The sequence below is a fragment of the Corvus moneduloides genome, chromosome 4 (assembly GCF_009650955.1).
Source record: "Corvus moneduloides isolate bCorMon1 chromosome 4, bCorMon1.pri, whole genome shotgun sequence".
Taxonomy (NCBI): Eukaryota; Metazoa; Chordata; class Aves; order Passeriformes; family Corvidae; genus Corvus; species Corvus moneduloides.
In genome coordinates this window covers 28171376-28189891 of record NC_045479.1, presented here as the reverse complement: position 1 = coordinate 28189891, position 18516 = coordinate 28171376, and the positions used below count along the sequence as shown (strand labels likewise).

Genomic DNA, 18516 nt, shown 5'->3' with positions numbered 1-18516 from the left:
AAAGCTAAGATAACGTTTTACAGTAGCCAGGCAACTAAAACAAAGCATCAGACGTAGGATCTGCCCACGCTATCTTCAGCAGGCAGCAACAAAAGGCAATAAACAGACATGAAAAATGGAACTGCAGCATCCAGAAGAGATAGCAATTAATATATCAGTAATTTAACACCATCAAGAACATGCATTGCTGGTTTTTGTCAGCAGCAGCAGCAGGAGTTTAGCACCAATGCTCAAATCAATCTGAAGAAGTACAACTCTTCTTAAAATGCTCTTACCTTTTGTAGCCTGCAATCTGGCTGCCTGGCTGGTGACAGAGTAAGTTACCACTTCTGGTTACTGTCAGGGAAGCCTGGCATCCTCTGGACTGACTAAAGAGTGCTGCCAGACAGCCTGGTGGCTGCCTAATGTTGTTAATTGTCCCTTATTTCCTTCATCATCTCAAATGCATGAGCACACATCCCTTCCTCCAGCTTCAGTAATTGTAAAACTTCCACATATGTGGTTAATTCCACATCCCTCATCTTGTTTTCTAAGTTCTTTGCTTCTCCTTCGTGATGTGCAGGGCTCTACATTTTGATATCATTAGCTAATTAAAACTTTGACTTTTGTTCAGTCTTCTACCTCGTCCTCTGCCACTTACTACAAGCTAGTCCTCCTCCATGTGATGAACACATAGTCTCAGTGCAAGGCCAGCAGCAAACACTGCTGCAGCTACTTCTGCTGTACCATCCTTAGGACATTGCACTAGTGGTTACCAATAACCTTTTTCTGTGTATGTCAAGCAAACTAACTTCTGGATGTTCTGGCCATGCCCATCACTATGATGCCTATATCTGTTTGCCTGAGGAGGGGAAGATTCCTGAATAGGAGTCCATGGCGGAAGGCTGTGCCTCTGCTTTTCAAGAGAAGAGCAAAGAGAAGGCATTTCCATGCTGGTGCAGCATGCCCAAGCATCTGGTAATCAAGGTACCCAAGAAAACCTCCTGCACTGCTATTTGTACACACTGAGGTACTGAAAGCAGTAAGGAATGCAGCAGGGTACCACATGCTGGCAGACGTTTTGTTTCTCCCCAGCGCTGACAAGGGGTTGCCATGATGCTGCCACACTGTGCAGCCACTTCTCAGCATCACGATATTCTTGAGACAAAAGTGTGCCCTTAAATTCTGCACCTCTCCAGGACCTGCCTTTAGGGACTGGTGTGGGGCCACAGCCAGCTCGGTCGTGACTTCTCCCAAATGGAAGCACAGCAGTTAGGGTACTCCCTCCAGGAACTGGGAATTCTCAATTTGGTGCCCTTTTCCAACTGGGGGAACTCACATCTTTGCAGTTCACCTTTGTCTTTCACAGGTTAAAGCAGCAGCAGAAGACAGGCTGTCTTCAACCCCTTTTATAAACGGGGGAAAGAAGAGTGCCTAAATGTAGATGTTTGGAGCACTCACCTATGAGAGACAAGCGTTGGGTCCAAGCCTTTGCTTCAAGAACTGTTCAAGTGAACTTCCCCCAGTCAAACAGACCTACCTCCAGAATTAAATTTTGAAGGATCTAGGCTTAAGCGAAATCATCTTAATACACAATCAACAATAAATCAAGCAGGCCAGAAAAGATTGAGAATTTCCCACGACTTCATGAATGCCCCATCAGAAGGGCAGCAGTGCAAAACTCATTATTTAGTTTTGCATTCATTAATATTTGAATGACTAAGGTACTGAAATGCAGTGCAGATGGAACATTAATTTTAGGGATGGTAATGAATTCAAATTCAGAAATCAACCTTTTCCTCACACCATTGTAAAAATATTTAGCATTTACTAGATACATATTTTATATCTTCAAAGTACTTAAATTTTTTAATGAATTATGAAATGCCCAGGAGAAGTACTTAAAGTTGCATATTCCTGTGCTGGAGAGGAAAGAACCAAGGCAAGGAAAAAGGTTAAGTGATTATCTGAGGCCAAAAAATAGGCAGTAGAAGGAAGAATGGGGATTAGGCTTCAATCACTCACAATTTTCAGCTCCCAAAACATATGTTCTCAAAAAAAAAAAAAAGCCAAGGAATTCAATCTGTGTATACACTTCCACCACAATAAACACAAATACACTTGGGCACCCAATACCACTGACACAGAGGTTCTGTGAAAAAGAGTTTAATGAAGAACATTTTCCTAAGTAATATGGTAAAGAAGAGCAAAGTAACAGCATCATCTATTGTCTGATTAGTATCAAACATGCCGTTATCTTAATACTTCCCAAAAGATAAATGCTTATGAGTAATGTCACAACAAGACTCTACTATAATATCCTTTTTGTGGTTTTCCATGTATAAAAGGTTTCCCTGTCTAGTCATGGTGGAACAAACTGACAGGCAGGAGGGGCAAAGGAAGGGTGAAAAGAATTATCCAAGGAAAACTTTAGGCTTCCTCCTCATAGACAAGAAAACTTGGTTAATAATCTGAAGAAAGAAAGTAACTGTGAGACTGATCACAGAAATCATATACTTTCTAAGGAGAGGAAAGGAGGAAAGTGACAGAAAAGAATACTTGGACAGCACATGCAGGAGGAGAAGGAGCTGGGTGGAAGGCAGTCCAGATGTATTCATTACAGTTACATCAATGAGTTTCACTCAATGGCATGTTAGGAGATATTAAAGAATCACCTAAATTAGGTGCAATTATCCTTGAAAAGTCATAGAAGATACTAAAGGAGCAAAGAAGGGCTAAAAGAATATTTAAGACGGGAGAAAAGGAAGGTTCAGAAAGTTTCAGGCAGCTTAACTTCAAGGACCAGTAAGTGACTAGAAATGTTTAAAAATCCAGCCACCATCCTGTGGTTCTCATGACCTTCTGGCATCGCTCCTGGCCATCTGAAATAAACACTCAGGAATATATGTATGCGTGTGTATATTTATATCTATGCATACATTACTGAGAATAACAAAGAAAAAGTGTAATATTGCCTGCCATGTGCTACCGAGACAGTTACTATGCACCAAGAAAAATTCAAGATGTTCAGAATGAGATGATTCAGTATGAATCATCTCAGATCAAATTTCCTTCCTGTGTCAGAAAACTGGCCGATTAAATCAGCAGCAGCAAGGAGAACTACAGCAAGGCTTGGACACTGTGTGACTCCTGATGCAGCACATTTCGAGAATGATTATTGGTATTTAAGCACAAATGGACTGAACATGTTGAGGCAATCTGCAAGGACCTGCTCCATGCTGTGGCTTGGAGGAGTGCCAATGCTCTCTAAGGAGGATCCAGAAGTGAAGGACTTTTCAGAATGGGGTAAGAACTGAAAACAGATCTGATGAACTACAGATCAGTCAGATGAAATTTAGTAGGATTACACATGGAAATAAAATAGTAAATAAATTAGCAGAGTGATTTAGGTTGGGGGAGATCAAAAAAGATTTGAAAGTTTCAGTATACTTCAAATTAGATAGAGCAGTCTTTCAAAAGAATAAGGATATAAATCACAGGATAATTCATGCGGCAAGGAAGCTCAGGAAATCTCCACTCCAATTCCAGCTCAAAGCAGAAGCAGCTGTGAGATGAGACCAGATTGCTCAGGGCTTCATCCTGTCAGGTCTTGAGAACCTCAAGGACAGAGACTGGACAGAGTCTGAACAACCTGTCCCCCTGTTTGCCTGTCCATATGGGGAGAAAGTTTCTCTTGGTGTCCAGTACCTCTCTCAGTTTTAATACCCAAAGCCACCTCTTCTCCAGCCAGCCGTGGTTGCCCAGGCTCTCCTTGGAGGGCAACTGCTTTAGCTGACAACCCTCTTGGTGGCTCTTTGCTGAATTTCCTTCTCCTATATAAAAAATTTCAGGTATTTAATAAAAGTATCATGGGAAGAAACTTTTATGCCATATGGGGCAGCCACCAGTGAGGTCTCATATGGGGTGGCGTTCAGTTTTAGCCACTGCAGTGCAAGGAGGGAATCCAGGAGAGAGTGACAACAACAAACAGAAGTCTAGAAAACACCAGGGCATGGCTCTGGGTAGGAAAACAGTTTGTTCAGCCCTGAGCTGGTCCAAGTAGAGGTCGTTGGTGACTCCTGATCTTCTGCCGCCTTTCCCAGCTTCTTCTCATTGACAGCACCCCTTCTGCTGGTGCTGCCAGCTACCAGTATACTCCAGCCTCTTAGCCTTGCAGAGAGGATACAAACTTCTGGACAAACACCAATGAAAATTATGAGACTTTAATTCCTGAACACTGGGTAAACGTATCTACCTTTCTGCCAAAAAATACCCACCCCCAAACAACTAAAACACTCTTTCAGAAAAGTGCCCCCAAACTCTAAGCACAGCTTTTTCCAGCAGATCAAAAATGTAAATGTTAGATATTAAAATTCAGTTTTCATACAATCTTTTCAATGTAGACCTTCTAGTTCACAAGACTGAGTGTGAAAAACAGTAAATTAATGAAGAACATTTGTCCTTTTCTTGGTGTAGTATTTATGGCTAAAGTTTGGAACATTAATACTGAATATAGAAGCGGCTTTCTTAATTCCATTTGCTGAAGCAGCTTGTAGGTAGGATCGACCTCACATGAATTCAGTCCTAAAATGTTAGCTTCTGTAACATGCTTGAAAAATTCTCTCTCTCTATTCAGGCAGAAATTAAGTAGATTTCTTATAATGCCTTTATCAGTTTACTTGTCCATTGCGCAGAGAAGTGCTGGATACCGCACACGTGGAAGTGTTCAAGGTTATGTTGGATGGGGCTTTGAGAAACCTGCTCTAGTGGGAGGTGTCCCTGCTCAGAGCAGGGAGGTTGGAACTAGATGATCTTTCAGCTGCTTTCCAACCCAGTGGTGGTTCTATGATTCTAGGAAATACACAATTCTCAAAGGATCTACGGATGTAAATGAGCTGAAATTTACAGACCGAGATACAGCCATCTATGGCATTTGTATCTATGTGAACTACAAATACAACTGCCAGCAATACCTATACCATGCACCAGATTTAGTTAAGCATTTTTCTTTTGATGTTAAATTGAAGGTTGTCACAGCTCAGTCATCTTTCCATATTAAAAATATAATGCACCTAAAATATGAACCTTATAGCATTTTGTTTGGATTTGACTATTTTTAGATAGCTATTTATCCTCACAACATAAACTATTTTATGCTTATAAAACATGGAAATAAGAAGCCTAAGAAGTAACAAGAGAATGAATCTAGAGAACCGTATTTTTGTATTTATTGCTTCATAAATCAACTAGTAAAGAATTCTATTATTCCACGAGTAATTTCAACCATTGATAAAAAAACCTTCTTCATTGCTTCTTAGATAATCTCATTTTACACACCAGTATTCTCTTGGGCACATTTTTCTTCATTCACAGTAATCTTTAAATCCTTCAAAAGCAGAGGAGATGGGAAAACAAAACACGAAACGAGTAAATAAAAAGTCATACTGTGGTTTAAAGTTACAAAACTAAAGATGACTTCTTTATTTTTGGTTCCTTCAAACTTTCTGTGTCATCTTACTCAACCAGCAACATTCCAGTACGTCAGCTTTCCTAGCTGAAAAATGGAAAGTATGATTTTCAATCACACAGCCCAACAATGCACTGGAAATACAAATGCTTTAGTATCTGTGAAGTATTTGGAAGACATTGCTGAGTTGAAGGTATTACTTTAGAAAGAAGCAAAAATATTTCACAATTTTAATATAAAACTGCCTTTGCTAATTCTGTCTTTTTTTAAATGACATTTCTCCTCTTCTGTAGGTAAAGGATCTGCTGTACTCAAACCATTTAAATGATTGTCCCCTACTTATCAATCCTAACCCAGCAATGAATTATTGTATCTTACAAAATAAAAGGCAGAATCCCAATGCTTAGGACAGATTTACTTCAAACTTACTGTGCAGTCATTACAATGACCTTAGATTTTAGCTATCTTGTGTTTTAGGAAAAAAAAATTAAAAATCTTAAAAAAACTTAAAAAAAACCACAAGAGCACTCAGACCATGTGACTGAAGAACCCAGAAAGGCTTTCAAAATGAAGTCTGAGTTCAGCAACTCTGGGAAAGAACTTCTCCTGTCAGCATTTGTGAATAATTTTTTCAACTCTCTCAGATCTTAAAAGATCTCTTCCTTCCATCACAACTCACTGGGGTGCCCCCATATTGCCCATGACTAGGTTTATCCCACTAGGAGGCTTACTCTGACTCACTACCAGTTTGTCCTCCCAGAGGCAGACACACGCTGGAGCTGTCCCCAGAGCCCCAGAGAGGCTCCCGCCCACTGCCTCCCAAAATGACAGACCTCTCCTAGCTCGGGCTGTGCCGGAGGTTCAGCACCATGGGGAGGGCGTGTCACAGCATCAGGGGGAAGCCTGTCCCAGCTCTCCTTCTGCAAGGAGTGCAGTGGGCAGGGGTGCTTCCCGCATCTCCCTGCATGCCTGCCATGGGAAAGATGTTCCTGGCCCTCACTCCTGGCTCAGGGCAGGGTGCAGAGCTCTGAACACCACGGCAGGAGGTCTTATGGACCAGGGTGGCTAAAAGCACCATATGTCACTGGCTGGCGCAATAAATAGCCACAGCCTCAGGGCTGGCAGTCTGGAATATGCTTGCAGCTAGTACCTAAAGCTTCTCTCCTGCCTGGAGAATTGCAAAACCTAAAAAGGTGACATTTTAACTGATGTATTTTAATGAACTTAGCTACGATTCCTTTGGACCTCCAAAGTTCTTCCCTGCAACTATTTCAGGGCTGAACAAAGAGCCCAATCCCTTCAGTGGGACTCCTCCTCCTACCGATTTTGGTTCCAAAGTACTCAAGCTTTGCCTGCATGATTTCAGTTCTATTTTAAAGGTTCAGCCAATCTTAAGAACAACCTCAGCTATTTTAAACTACGTTAATTTGATCGTACTAACCTACAGTTTGCAGGCTCAGAATTCAACATCCACAGTCAGTGATGACTCAGACTACTCATTTCTTTCTAGATTTTTTTTTTCTCCTTTTTTTTGGAAAACAAACCATCTCACAACCTTCTGTATTACCATTTTGGCAGTTATGATTTATACAACCAGACATCACAGACTTTTGGAGCTGGATGATCAACTAGGGGGTTGGATGACCAAACCTATTCCATTGGGGAATCTAAATTGGTTAGACTCATTGTTTATATTATGATTTTCCCCTTAGGTCACAAACAGTATGCTAGGGAGCTGCGAATGAAAGTACACGCTGGCCTTGAGACAAAACCACCCACATTAAGTAAATTTAAATCAGTACTTCCTCCAGGAAACAAAGAGTTGTATTACTTACAAGCAGATTTGATTATGGTTTAGAGAACTGTTTAAACCCATCTAGCACATCAAAGGAAAACAGATTTAACCTGCGGTTCTCATTGTTTAAGGAAGACTGGTTGATTGATGCAAAGATCAACATGCTTGATGACTCCCTGTACCAGTTTCGTGACAACACAGGCCATAGTAAAGATGGAAACATCCAGTTTCAAAATATCTTCAGATTTTAGATTTTAAATTAAGCATAAGATAGTCTTATTCTAACATTTTTGAAATAAAATCAAGTTCATGAAAGCAATACAATAAATAAGTTCCCAATACCGTGTTCGCCTCTCTCTTCAAGGCCATAAAAATGCCCATTAATCTCATAATCAAGAACACACTTAAAACACTTTCAAACCATCACAGCATCCAAGATGTGTTTGTGCACATTTGTGTACTATAGCATCCAGTAAACATGCAGATTCATACAGCAGCATGCAAACAGCCTAGCAAAGAAAGGACTAAGACAGAGGAACATCCTCAAAGCAATTCAAATAATCCCTCTAGATCATTCTATATGTGAGAAGTATTCTAGCTGGGAAGCTGGACTAGTATCAGTTCAGAAGTTGCTGTTGATCTGACACAAGCCAAAGGAACCAGCAAACTGCAAGGAGAAAGTTGCTAGATAAAAGAAAAACCCCAAACCCCCCACAATATACAGAGCAGAAGGTTCATGTTAAGAAGCAGTCGGATCTCCTTAATTTTGCAGAAACAATTATTTTACTTTTAATTTCAAAGGGGCTTTGGGGGAAAAGACTGAAGGAAATACAGTTCATTTTGGCAGAGCAGATATTGAACAAAATAAATTTAAGAATCTATTTTTGGGCTAGAATGGTTGAAGAAATCCCTGATTAGCCTCTTAATGGGGTGAGTCCAATTTATTGAGAATGATCACCAGAGGGAGTCATTGACTTTCCCATTAAAGTCAAAGGGAATTTTACATACATCAGGAATGCAGAATTTGGGGGCAGAGCTGAAAAAGACTTCAAACAGATTGGAGCTCAGGGAACAACACAAACCACTGTTTTATGGATTTCATCTGAATCCATTTTCCCCTTTGGAGTCCCAAAGGATGACAGCTATATTCCATGGTTAAAGTTAGAGAGAAGGCACTGAAGTCATCCATTCAGTGGGTACACACTCCCACAACAACAAAAAAACCCAACCAAAAAAACCAAACAACAACAACAACAAAAAATGCCCCCAAAACCACACCAGCAAAAAAAACCCCCTCAACCAACCAAAAAAAACCCAAAAAGCCCAACAACAAAAAAAATCCCTTAAGCACTTAATTGGTTCTAGAGGAGTTTGGAGCGGTGTAAGTAATAGCTGCTCAGTTTTGTCCTTGGGCGTACAATGTACCACAGTCCTTCTGGAAATGCAGTACTCAACAGCACAAAGAAAATTTCCAGGTGTCATTTATGAGAGTATGTCATACCTCTTGGGAATATCAGTAAAAGAAAGGAGTGAAACGGAGTCAGAAAGAATTGTTAGCATAGGGGTTTTTTGTTGGTTTGGTTTGTTTTATTTTTTGTCTTCAATGTTAGTGACTAAAAGAGGTAGTGAGTATAGGGATTTGTGAACGAAGTGATAAAATGAACTAATTAGACAAACAAGTCTACTCAGCCACGAGCAAGCGTTCATTTTATGCTCAAACACCTAAATTTCATGACCTTCAAAAAATATTTTCATGTTAAGAACTTGTCTTTTCTTTGCTGGACTTCAGCTCAGCCTTACTCTTGCCACAGAAGCCCAGCAGACTTTGGTTTGAAAAGAAGCTCATTCACTCAGCAACTTTCTCCTTAATTCTGTACAAGAAGATTATATAGCAGAAAATAAGATTAAAAAAGGGCAAGGCAACAGCTCCACCCAACCAAATGCAATTTCACTTTCCTAGAAATGTTCTCTGAACAAATGGAATTCAATTTGTTTCTGTGTTCCCAGGTAATGGCAGCACCTTGTTTTCTTTGTTTATTTAATTACTTCTTGTTCATGTAATTAGCTGACAGACTGCAGCCTTTTGTTCATTATAACACAGTTATTTGCATAGCTGTTTCCATTTTGAGGCTGAATTTTGGACAGAGGCTCTATTTTGGGTTGTGGCAGGCAGAAACATTGCTGGGAAGCCTCATGCAGGGAAGCATGCAGCAACCCTCTCCTTTGTGGAATGAGTCTCTCCAGGAACTGCCCTGGCTGCCCATCTGCTTCTGACAGCAAGTCAAAGTCCTATTTCCAGCATGCAGCTTAAGACCTGGCTGTCTTTCATCATCATCAGTATCAGCAAAAACCAGTTGAGTTCATTCTAAAGCATTTTCACCAACAGGGTGTCCATGTATAATCTACTGCACTTAGGTTGAATATTAGGAAAAATTTCTTCACTGAATGGGTGGTCAGGCATTGGAGTGAGCTGTCCAGGGAAGTGGTTCAATCATGTAGGCGTGGCCCTTTGGGACATGGTTTAGTGGTGAACATGGAAGGGCTGAGTTAAGGGTTGAAGACCTTAAGGGTCTTTTCCATCCTACGTGGTTCTATGGTTCTGTGGCATCACTCTGCTCAATGCATGCTTAATTTAAAATTATCTGTACTCTTTCAGTGGTGGGGGGAAAAAAATATAGAGATGGAGGCTACTTTAAGCTTTCTTTCATGAACAGTTTGATTTAACATCCAGTTGAGTTTAGTGCTGTTCAAATGAATTTTTGCATAGTTAAATCTTTTTTTTAAATAATAAAAATATATGCCCAGATCACAGTTTTTCAGAATGCTGACCCTTCCCATTAATGAATGCAGCAATCATCACCCTTCAAGTCCTCTGAGTTTCCAGCAGTGAACTGACGCCATCTTATTCCTCTGAATTTGAGGAATCTGCACCCTACTACAAAGAGGCAGAGTCAGTGCTGGGGGAAGACTGTGCACTCTAGTGCACAGAAGCCACCTTCATCTCAGCCTCCAGGCATCTAAACATCCCCAAACCTCCACGTCTCAGGGGAAATTATACACCAACACACCAATTTACACTAACTGAAATATAGACAGCTGGAACAGACAGCTTGGAAAAATTGTTAACATTTGTTATTTACAACTCAGCCTTCATTTACAACCTACTGCTATGGTCAGGATTAGTCCTGTAACCAAAAGCAGCAAAGCCCAGCCTTTTAATGGCACTGGTTTTAGTCCTACCTGTGCCATCTGCCTCTCCAGCTTTGACCGCGGGATATCATCAAAATAGTTTTCATTTCTTCTTCTCCTTGCATCGCCCTGCATGATAATGTGGGGAACGTCCAGGGAGCCACCAGTAGTGAAAGTGCTTTGGCTAAGTGATGGAGACAACTGAGGAGGAGTGTGGTTACCACTGGGTTCCTGGACAGAGAAAGAAAAACGCAGCATAAGAAGAACAGCATATTGCTGACTTCAAATCACACATTTATAAGTGCATTTGAATGGCTCAAACTAAAAAAATTATGGAAAAATTCCTGCAGTAGAGGTTACTGTGTATGGAATTTGGAGATTTCCTACCTGAAGTGCAGAGCCCATGTAGAAGGAAAAATAGTTCACTATTTACAAGAACTAGTGGCAAATTTCCTCTCAAAAACCTCCTTGTGTAATATATACCCTCTTCTAGAGATAAAACAGTGAGCTACTTCTTGCCAAGGCCCAAAAAAGCCATGATTTAGGACTAGCTATTTGTAAGATGAAATACATTCTCACCACTTCTGAGCAGCTGCTCTGAGCAGTGAAAGTGATTTGAACACTAGCAACATCTCTTGCTGGAAAAAAGAAACGCGTGTCCATTTACGCAGTATAGACACTTTGTTGCAATTTTTATAGGTTTTGCAGAACATCCATTTTAACTTGAAGTACCAGATATCAGACACAAGTTAAATACCAATTCCTGGAATGCATGAAAGCATCAGAGTACAAATATTTTACCTGCTTTTCTTGTTACCTGTACTGAACTGTAGCCTTGTATCAGTCAGTGTGCAAATACCACATTGAATTGATACATAAACTCTACCTAATAAATAAACAGCTCCTCCTGGTACACATTTTGCCAGGATCTGCCACCACACCGCCCACAGCCAGACATCGTGTGTATGTTTGGAAACACCTACTCTCCTGCACAGCACATCACATCCCTTGTTCAAATACCAGCTACAAACATTGGTGTCCAGGTCCACCATTCCACACTCTCTTGGAGCTCCATCAGCAGGAGCAGGGAGCTACAGTGTACTGTCCAGACAGTCTGCATGACTACTGCCCGGTGTGAGCAGGAAAACTCTGTCACAGCAACTGAATGGGAAATGTTCCTCTCTCATGATGTAGGTTACTGGGCAGAATGTACCCAGGAGTATGTTTACACAGTGCAGAGATTCTCCAAACCGCCTGCTGCTGTAATGCTCTACTTCAACACAGAGCAACCAGAGGGGACCTGAAGATAGTGGTGCAAGCAAAACCTGCTCCAGTGGGGAAGGTAAAAAAGTGCTGCGTTTTTCTTTAAAGAGAGAATTAAAGTGGATGATTCATGCATTATTACACTGAAGCAAGCCCAGTTCTGAAAAGCATCAAGGTACTTTACTCCATGCTGTTAAGAAACAAGATCTGTTGTAAGAAATCAGAGAGTTGCAATCTCTTCCAAATGGAAAGGAAAGTTCCAGTCATAGTAACGCCTGATGTCAATATTTGAAGTGTAGAAGTCTATATGACATTATTCCTTGAAATCAAAGTAATAGATTAGTATTTTTCATGTTGCCAACAAGAAAAATGCTAGGAAAATATAGCTCTTTAGTAATTTTTAATTAACTGGGATTAAAATTTTTTTTAAAAAATTCTCTAGCTTTTCTATGATCTGACATTTTTATGATCTTGACATTTCCCAGGGCAAAGAAAAGAGTGTTTTCCTCTTAGGAATAATCTTTTCCCTCCTTCACAAAAATCCACCTACATTTGGCCCAGTTAAAAGCTTCTGAAAAGCTGTAGTCTGCACATGCTCAGGAAGTTTGGTGAGGCATAATCTCTAAAACCCACCCTCCCTGGGCCTAACAACATGGTGCACACACCTCTGCTCTGAAAATAACCTGAGTACAGGGGCACCAAACAAGATCCTCTCCAGTGACTGCTACCTACTGCAGAATCTCTGCTCTGAATCAGGATTCACCCACTGTTGCAGGTTGATAGGGCCACCAGTGTATCAAACTGACAGATGAACACAGAGATTCCAGCCCTCATCGAGCTTTTCATATTTTATCAAACTGCATATGAAGAGGAAATTCACTCCGAGATCTATATTGGAAGATTGCTGGCAAGGCAATACAGACAAGAAATACCAACTCAAGAAAGAATTACCATGCCTCTGCATTATGGAACAGTATGTCATTGTATGACTTTATGCTATTTTCTCAAAGTTGTCCTTCACAGCACAGATGGATCCTCAACTGTGCAGCATGTTGTCATATCCTCAGCACCGCGTTATCATTAGTTACCGTGTAGTCAGTATTTTATTCTTGCCTCATTTCATGGCCCCGAACCTCTCTCCTAAACTCTTTTCAAATCCTGCTCTGAAGACACGATGATTAATATCATCATATTCATGATGCTCATAAGTGCTTTACAAATGTCAATCAATTCATTTTCACCACACCCTGTGACTTCTGGCATTTTATAATCACTGCTTTAGTGTGGGTGACCTGAGACACACAGGCAAACGTTAGAAAGTACCAGTCACTCAATTACAACATCTATTGCTCGATTTCCCAAGTGCTTGAGTTACAAACTCCACTTCTGTTGATCTGATTTTCAGCACTGTGTGCTCAGCACTTGTATAAATCAGACTCAAGACTTTAGTCAAATATGGAGATTGTCAGTAACATACAATTAGTGACTCTTCAGGAGGCAATTAAATAACTTCCCATTCATTATCCAAGTTTTTTGTGGAAAAAACAGGTGTAAATCTATATTTTCATAGGTACAGCTATTCCTTCAATCATGAGCCTCTCTCCCATTCTTCCTTCATTCTTCTTCCTCACTCCCACCCACCTTCTCATCTCCTTAAACAAACCTGCAGACCAGGCATGGACACCCTTGCAGGTGCTACCATGGCCGAGTACCACGCTACTGTTAGTCACCAGGTACTCTTGCCATGTTTCTACCCAGCTGTGAATGCAAGGACACATGACCTGCAGGGATGTCTGACCATATATTCCACTGTCAAAAGCTGCCTCATCCCCTCTCAGACCTGCTGCTGGAACCACAAAGGTCAGGGCTGGAAGAGAGTTTAAAAGATCCTTCCCCAAGCTGCCTGGGTACACTTCATGTCCCATAGGTGTTTGTCTAAAAAAACCCAGAATTGTCTCCAGTGAACTAACAATTGTGTTAAACTATCATTACCATTGTAACATTTCTCCTCCAAATTTTCTGCCTAAATTGTTGGTCCTCCAGTATAAATTCCAGCCTCCAGTGCTGACTGGGTGAGGAAGGGCTCCCATAAACAACATGGACACTGGTCCTGTAATTAAAGATTGTCATGCACTCCAGGAAAGAAAGCAAGATTGCGTAGGTAACCTGAGATCCAGCAATTTCTACACTTTTGTGTATAGAAAAGTATATCTGTATATAGTGTATATATATATATGTAACAGATATATAGTGTGTCTATATATATTTGAATATAGTATATTTGAGTATAATTGAAATTGAAGCAGTGTTTCCTTAGTACACAGTAACATACAACAGGGAATAACATATGTTGTGGATATTTTTAAGATTTTAAAGATTTTTTGCTTTTCCTCAATATTTAACCTTTTACTTTGGAATATTTTAAAAGCTAATACAAAAACAGTCAAAAAAAAGATGAAGCATTAGCATTGCTTAGTTTGAGCTTGGGAACGTAAAAGTAGACTTTAAATAACAAACTATATTTTCTACTGATGTAGAGCAGCCTGATCTAGTGGAAAGTGCTCCTGCCCATGGCAAAGAGGGCTGAAACTTGACGATCTTTAAGGTCCGTTTCACTCCAAACTATTCTATGACTCTATATGAATCAATCTCATAGCAGCAGCGGTTTTTTTAAGCCAACTTTCAAGACACAAATTATTGCAGACTACAAACTAAACTTTCTTTGGTTTTGTTGTTTTTGTTTCACGTGAAATGGCATAGTAGCAGTTGATGGGAAAGAAAAACTTTATTCCAAATGCATGTCCTCCTCTTTAGGATTCTCTGTGAAGACTCCAATTCCAAGAGGTGATAAATAACATTAAGCATTGCATCAGTAGCTCTAGCTGTGCAGCAGCAGACTACTTTTTATCATTTTGACTACAGATGGAGGACATCTGGTTTTCTCTTCCATATTAACTGAGAATATACAGTTCTGACCAAGAATGTGGACTGTGGAAACTTTCTCACTTGCTGAAGAGGAATTAATTATGCAGTCCAGAGTACTGAAGGCATTGAGGAAAAAAGTGTGCCTTTTCATCTATTTCTCTTTCCTTGGAGTGTTTTAACACCTGCCATGCATTAGGAATCATTCACAAAATGCATTAAAAAATAAAATACAAGAAAAACATCCACATGTTTGCTCAGTGTGCCTTAGAGCATGTTAAAGACTTGTCAGACCTTTTTAAATACGGCATTGGGAATAGGTTGAATTAAGGGATGGGATCTAAAATTTCTGTATGGGGCATCTGAGAATATGCAGGGTGAAAACAGGCTGGTCACCGAAATTTTACGTACACTTAAAAATAAGCCCTCATTCTGTCTTTCTGTTTTTTTCTTTACACCAGGAAATCTAACTTGGGAGCACAGACACTCTCTGACTTTGAGATCTAATCCCAAATGAGATTCCCATCAGAAATGCAGCCCCATGAAAATAATCAGATCCAATCAAATGCAAAAGGTGTGACCTAAAATATCAAAATTAAAATGTTGCTATGAACTCTGTTGGAGAGAACTCAGTAGGAATTGGTCATCAGACCACAACTCATTAAGAGTTGCAGACAGCAAGTAAGCAAAGACATTGGATTGAGAAACCGAGTGAAGGTGGTGTAATAAGAGGAGATTAAATGTGGTCAAGTGTGGAAAAACCCCAGGGACATTGCAACAAGGTTTCTGAAAGAGGGAATATAAATGAAAATAAAAACATGATGAAACTTTTGATATACAGAGACGCCTTAATGGCATTTTTATCTCAACAATTTCAAGAGGTTCTCCTTAAAAAAAGCCTAAAGCACATGTTGGAAAAGTAAGTGCAAACATTCAAAAACATGAAAGGAAATTGGTAACTCTCCTGCAATATCGATCAGCTGGGCTGGGATTCCTGTGGGCAAATGTAGATGTGCAGCTTTTACATCCCTGGTCCTGAGCTAGTTTCTTGAACAAAGATAAGCTGGTACTTCTAAGATTCTACTTATCCTAAGGCAGACATCTGAAGCAGGTCAGATGCATCACCCTGTAAAAATGTCAATATATCTCCGCTGGCCAGACAGGGAAGTGTGACAGAGTAGGTCAGCCTAAGATGTCCATATTGTACACCTCCGAAATGAGGTAAGTTGGACCCCACTCAAAGCAGCCACTGTTTTCATGTGAATGTTATGAAACCCTTGCTGACTTGTCAAGAAATGCAAACAAATTTTCATGAGGACTCACCCTGAGGGTTATTGACCGAGGTGGTTTCTGAGGAGGATCTTCGTGAAGCCTGTCTCCCAAAGATGCCAGAACACGCTTCCGGTGGCCAATCAAGCTAATTTTTAAGACCTGAAATAATATAAAAAACACATTATTAAAAGAGCACATGGCAGTCATTAAATGAAGATCTATTCAGATTGAAGCCATTTTCTCTTTAAACCTCTTAGCAAGTTAGTCCTCTAGACAGGCTGAGCAGACGAGGAGCTGTGCGAGCCAAAAAATCAGCAGAGAAAATGAGAGGTGAGATCAGAGGAAAAACACTGTAAAATGAGGGAAGAAACTAGAGCCTGTATAGGTGTGGAAAACTGAAAAAAATAGACTCAAACATGAGTAAAGAAGAAACGAAATGAAGAGAAGGCAGAAGAACAGAAAGAAAAAAAGGGAAGGGGATGAGAAGACTGGAGAAGGAAATGCAGAGGTGCATGCAAACAATGAATGATGAGCATTAAAGTGATTCATGGGATGAATGAGGAAAAGAGTGAGAAACAGCCAGTGAACGCTTAGAGGGAGCAAGAAGGGAAAACAGGAATTGTACAATGAATAAATGTTACCACTTTTAAATCTATTCACCATGCCTTTCACAGTGTTGCTAGAAAAGGGTTAAAACTGGAAGATTTGGCAGAGGATGAGGGAATAGTTTTGCTCAAAGTGACCTTGCAGCTGGGAATGCTAAAAATGTTGGTGTGGGAAAACTCCATTTATTATGCCTAACGTTGTTTATCCTCTGCCTGTTTTGAGAAGTAGAATTCCTGTGGAGAGACAACACACTCTCACAGACATGCGGGTAGCCTTGTGTTATGAAGAGGCAGGAGCCCTCCCTTCCCCTCCCCTCCCCTCCCCTGCTGCTGGCTAGAACAGAGCCACGTCCCTGTCCCTCTGTCACTCGGCGTGGTTAGCAAGGTAATGAAATAAACCTACTCTTCGCATTTTGGCTGTGGTTTGGTGGTTGCCTGTGGTTACCTGTACCTGTAGATTCACACACACAGGTAATCTCCAAATAAGTCCCACAGTTTGCATCATGTAGAATCATCCTTGTGCAAGGAACACAGGATGGAAAAAATTTGCCCTGGAGTTCTGTTACTTTTATCAGACACAATGAAAAAAATCTCTGTTGAATGGAAATGTGTCCATCAGTGAATACGTTCACACACCTCATGCTTGTCCAAAGTCCAAGAATACTGCCAAAAAGTTGCCCCACGTTTACTGCAACTACTCTTCATTTGTATTTCTCTGTGTCCCTGCCTCATACAAAACCACCACTGCTCTCAGGAAAACAGGGAGAGCAGATGCAGTGAGTAGGAAATTTTAAATATTAGAGGGGAAAAAAATCATGTTCCAATGCTATTCTTTAATGGCCACAATGGCTGTAGTGTAAAGAGTGTAAAGCAGCACTAATTGTAGCAGCAAGCCTCTGCTCTGCAAACAGCAGTGTCCTTACGTAACTCCTCCAGACTGTACATGTGGTTTCATACTCCAGAGCTGCCTCCATTCCCTCTCAGAAAACAGTACTTCCCACTATATTTAGGACCACCGTGTGTCAACACCCTTCAGTTGAGAGGAAGTTCTTGCTCAACCTAGAAAAAGTAATAGTCCCTAAAAAAACCTGGAAATGCTGCATCTTAAATGAACAACTACCTCAGCTTAAGCAGTAGCACTAAGAACTACAATTCATGAGAACAAACAAACCCCAGCAACTCCCCTGCTGCATCTCTTAGTTCCAGTATCTCAAAACATGTCCAGCAACATGCTGTCATTATTGTGGTCTCCATGCCTATCCACCCATTATCCTGCCTATCCATGTGCACATGAATTCATCCATGCTTCCTCTGATAGATGTCTCTGTGCTGATACTGTTGAACATCAATAACCTCTTTTCTGCCTGCATCTCCAAAATGATGGGCTACGACATGAAGCAGATGGAGGCCTTCCTCCAAGAGGCTGCTTACAGGGGTGTTGCAGACCCTGCAGTTCAGCAGCAGACACAAGCTGCAGTCCCACAAACCACCCTGCTAATGTGCTATCCTTTTAGTCTAAATCTAGAGAAGCACGAGTGAAGCTGAGATAATGCAGCACACAGAGAAATGCCTGAGGCATGCAGGAGACTTAGTTATGTATTCAGTTTACACTGAGTGTTAAACAGAAGGGTGCACAGTTTATCTCTGTATTTAACTATATGAAACACGTGAATGAACTACAGCTGCTTTAAGCATTACTCAAGTAATGCACTTCAGCGAACTTGCTTCTTTCATAATGCTTCCCCATCAACAAGATCATTTATCCAGAGATTTTTTAAGCCAAGCTAAAGTTCTTTGGGTTGTTTCAAGGTCCTCAGCACTCTGACTGCCTTATTAGCTATATCAAAACACACAAAGCAATTCTCTTTGACTTCACAGAGCTGCTGAACAACAGGAGAGAAAAAGACATGCGTCTTGAGGGACTGCACACATAAGAGATCAGTAGACGGGTCTTAATGACTAAATTATTTCAAAAACAGTTCTCAACTTGAAAGTAATACAAATCTTTAAACACCATAGGCACT

At 40.6% G+C, this 18516-nt stretch overlaps 1 protein-coding gene across 8 annotated transcripts in view; it reads right to left on the bottom strand.

Moving 5' to 3' along the window:
* Positions 1 to 18516, bottom strand: part of ANKS1B (ankyrin repeat and sterile alpha motif domain containing 1B) — a 416591-nt gene that overhangs the window by 34092 nt on the left and 363983 nt on the right. For all 8 annotated transcript variants that reach the window (XM_032107198.1, XM_032107196.1, XM_032107200.1 and 5 more), the window contains exons 18-19: positions 15939 to 16046; positions 10482 to 10661 (exon numbers count right to left, since the gene is read on the bottom strand). In XM_032107198.1, the coding sequence (XP_031963089.1) occupies positions 10482 to 10661; positions 15939 to 16046 (288 nt within the window). The remainder of the gene's footprint in view (positions 1 to 10481; positions 10662 to 15938; positions 16047 to 18516) is intronic.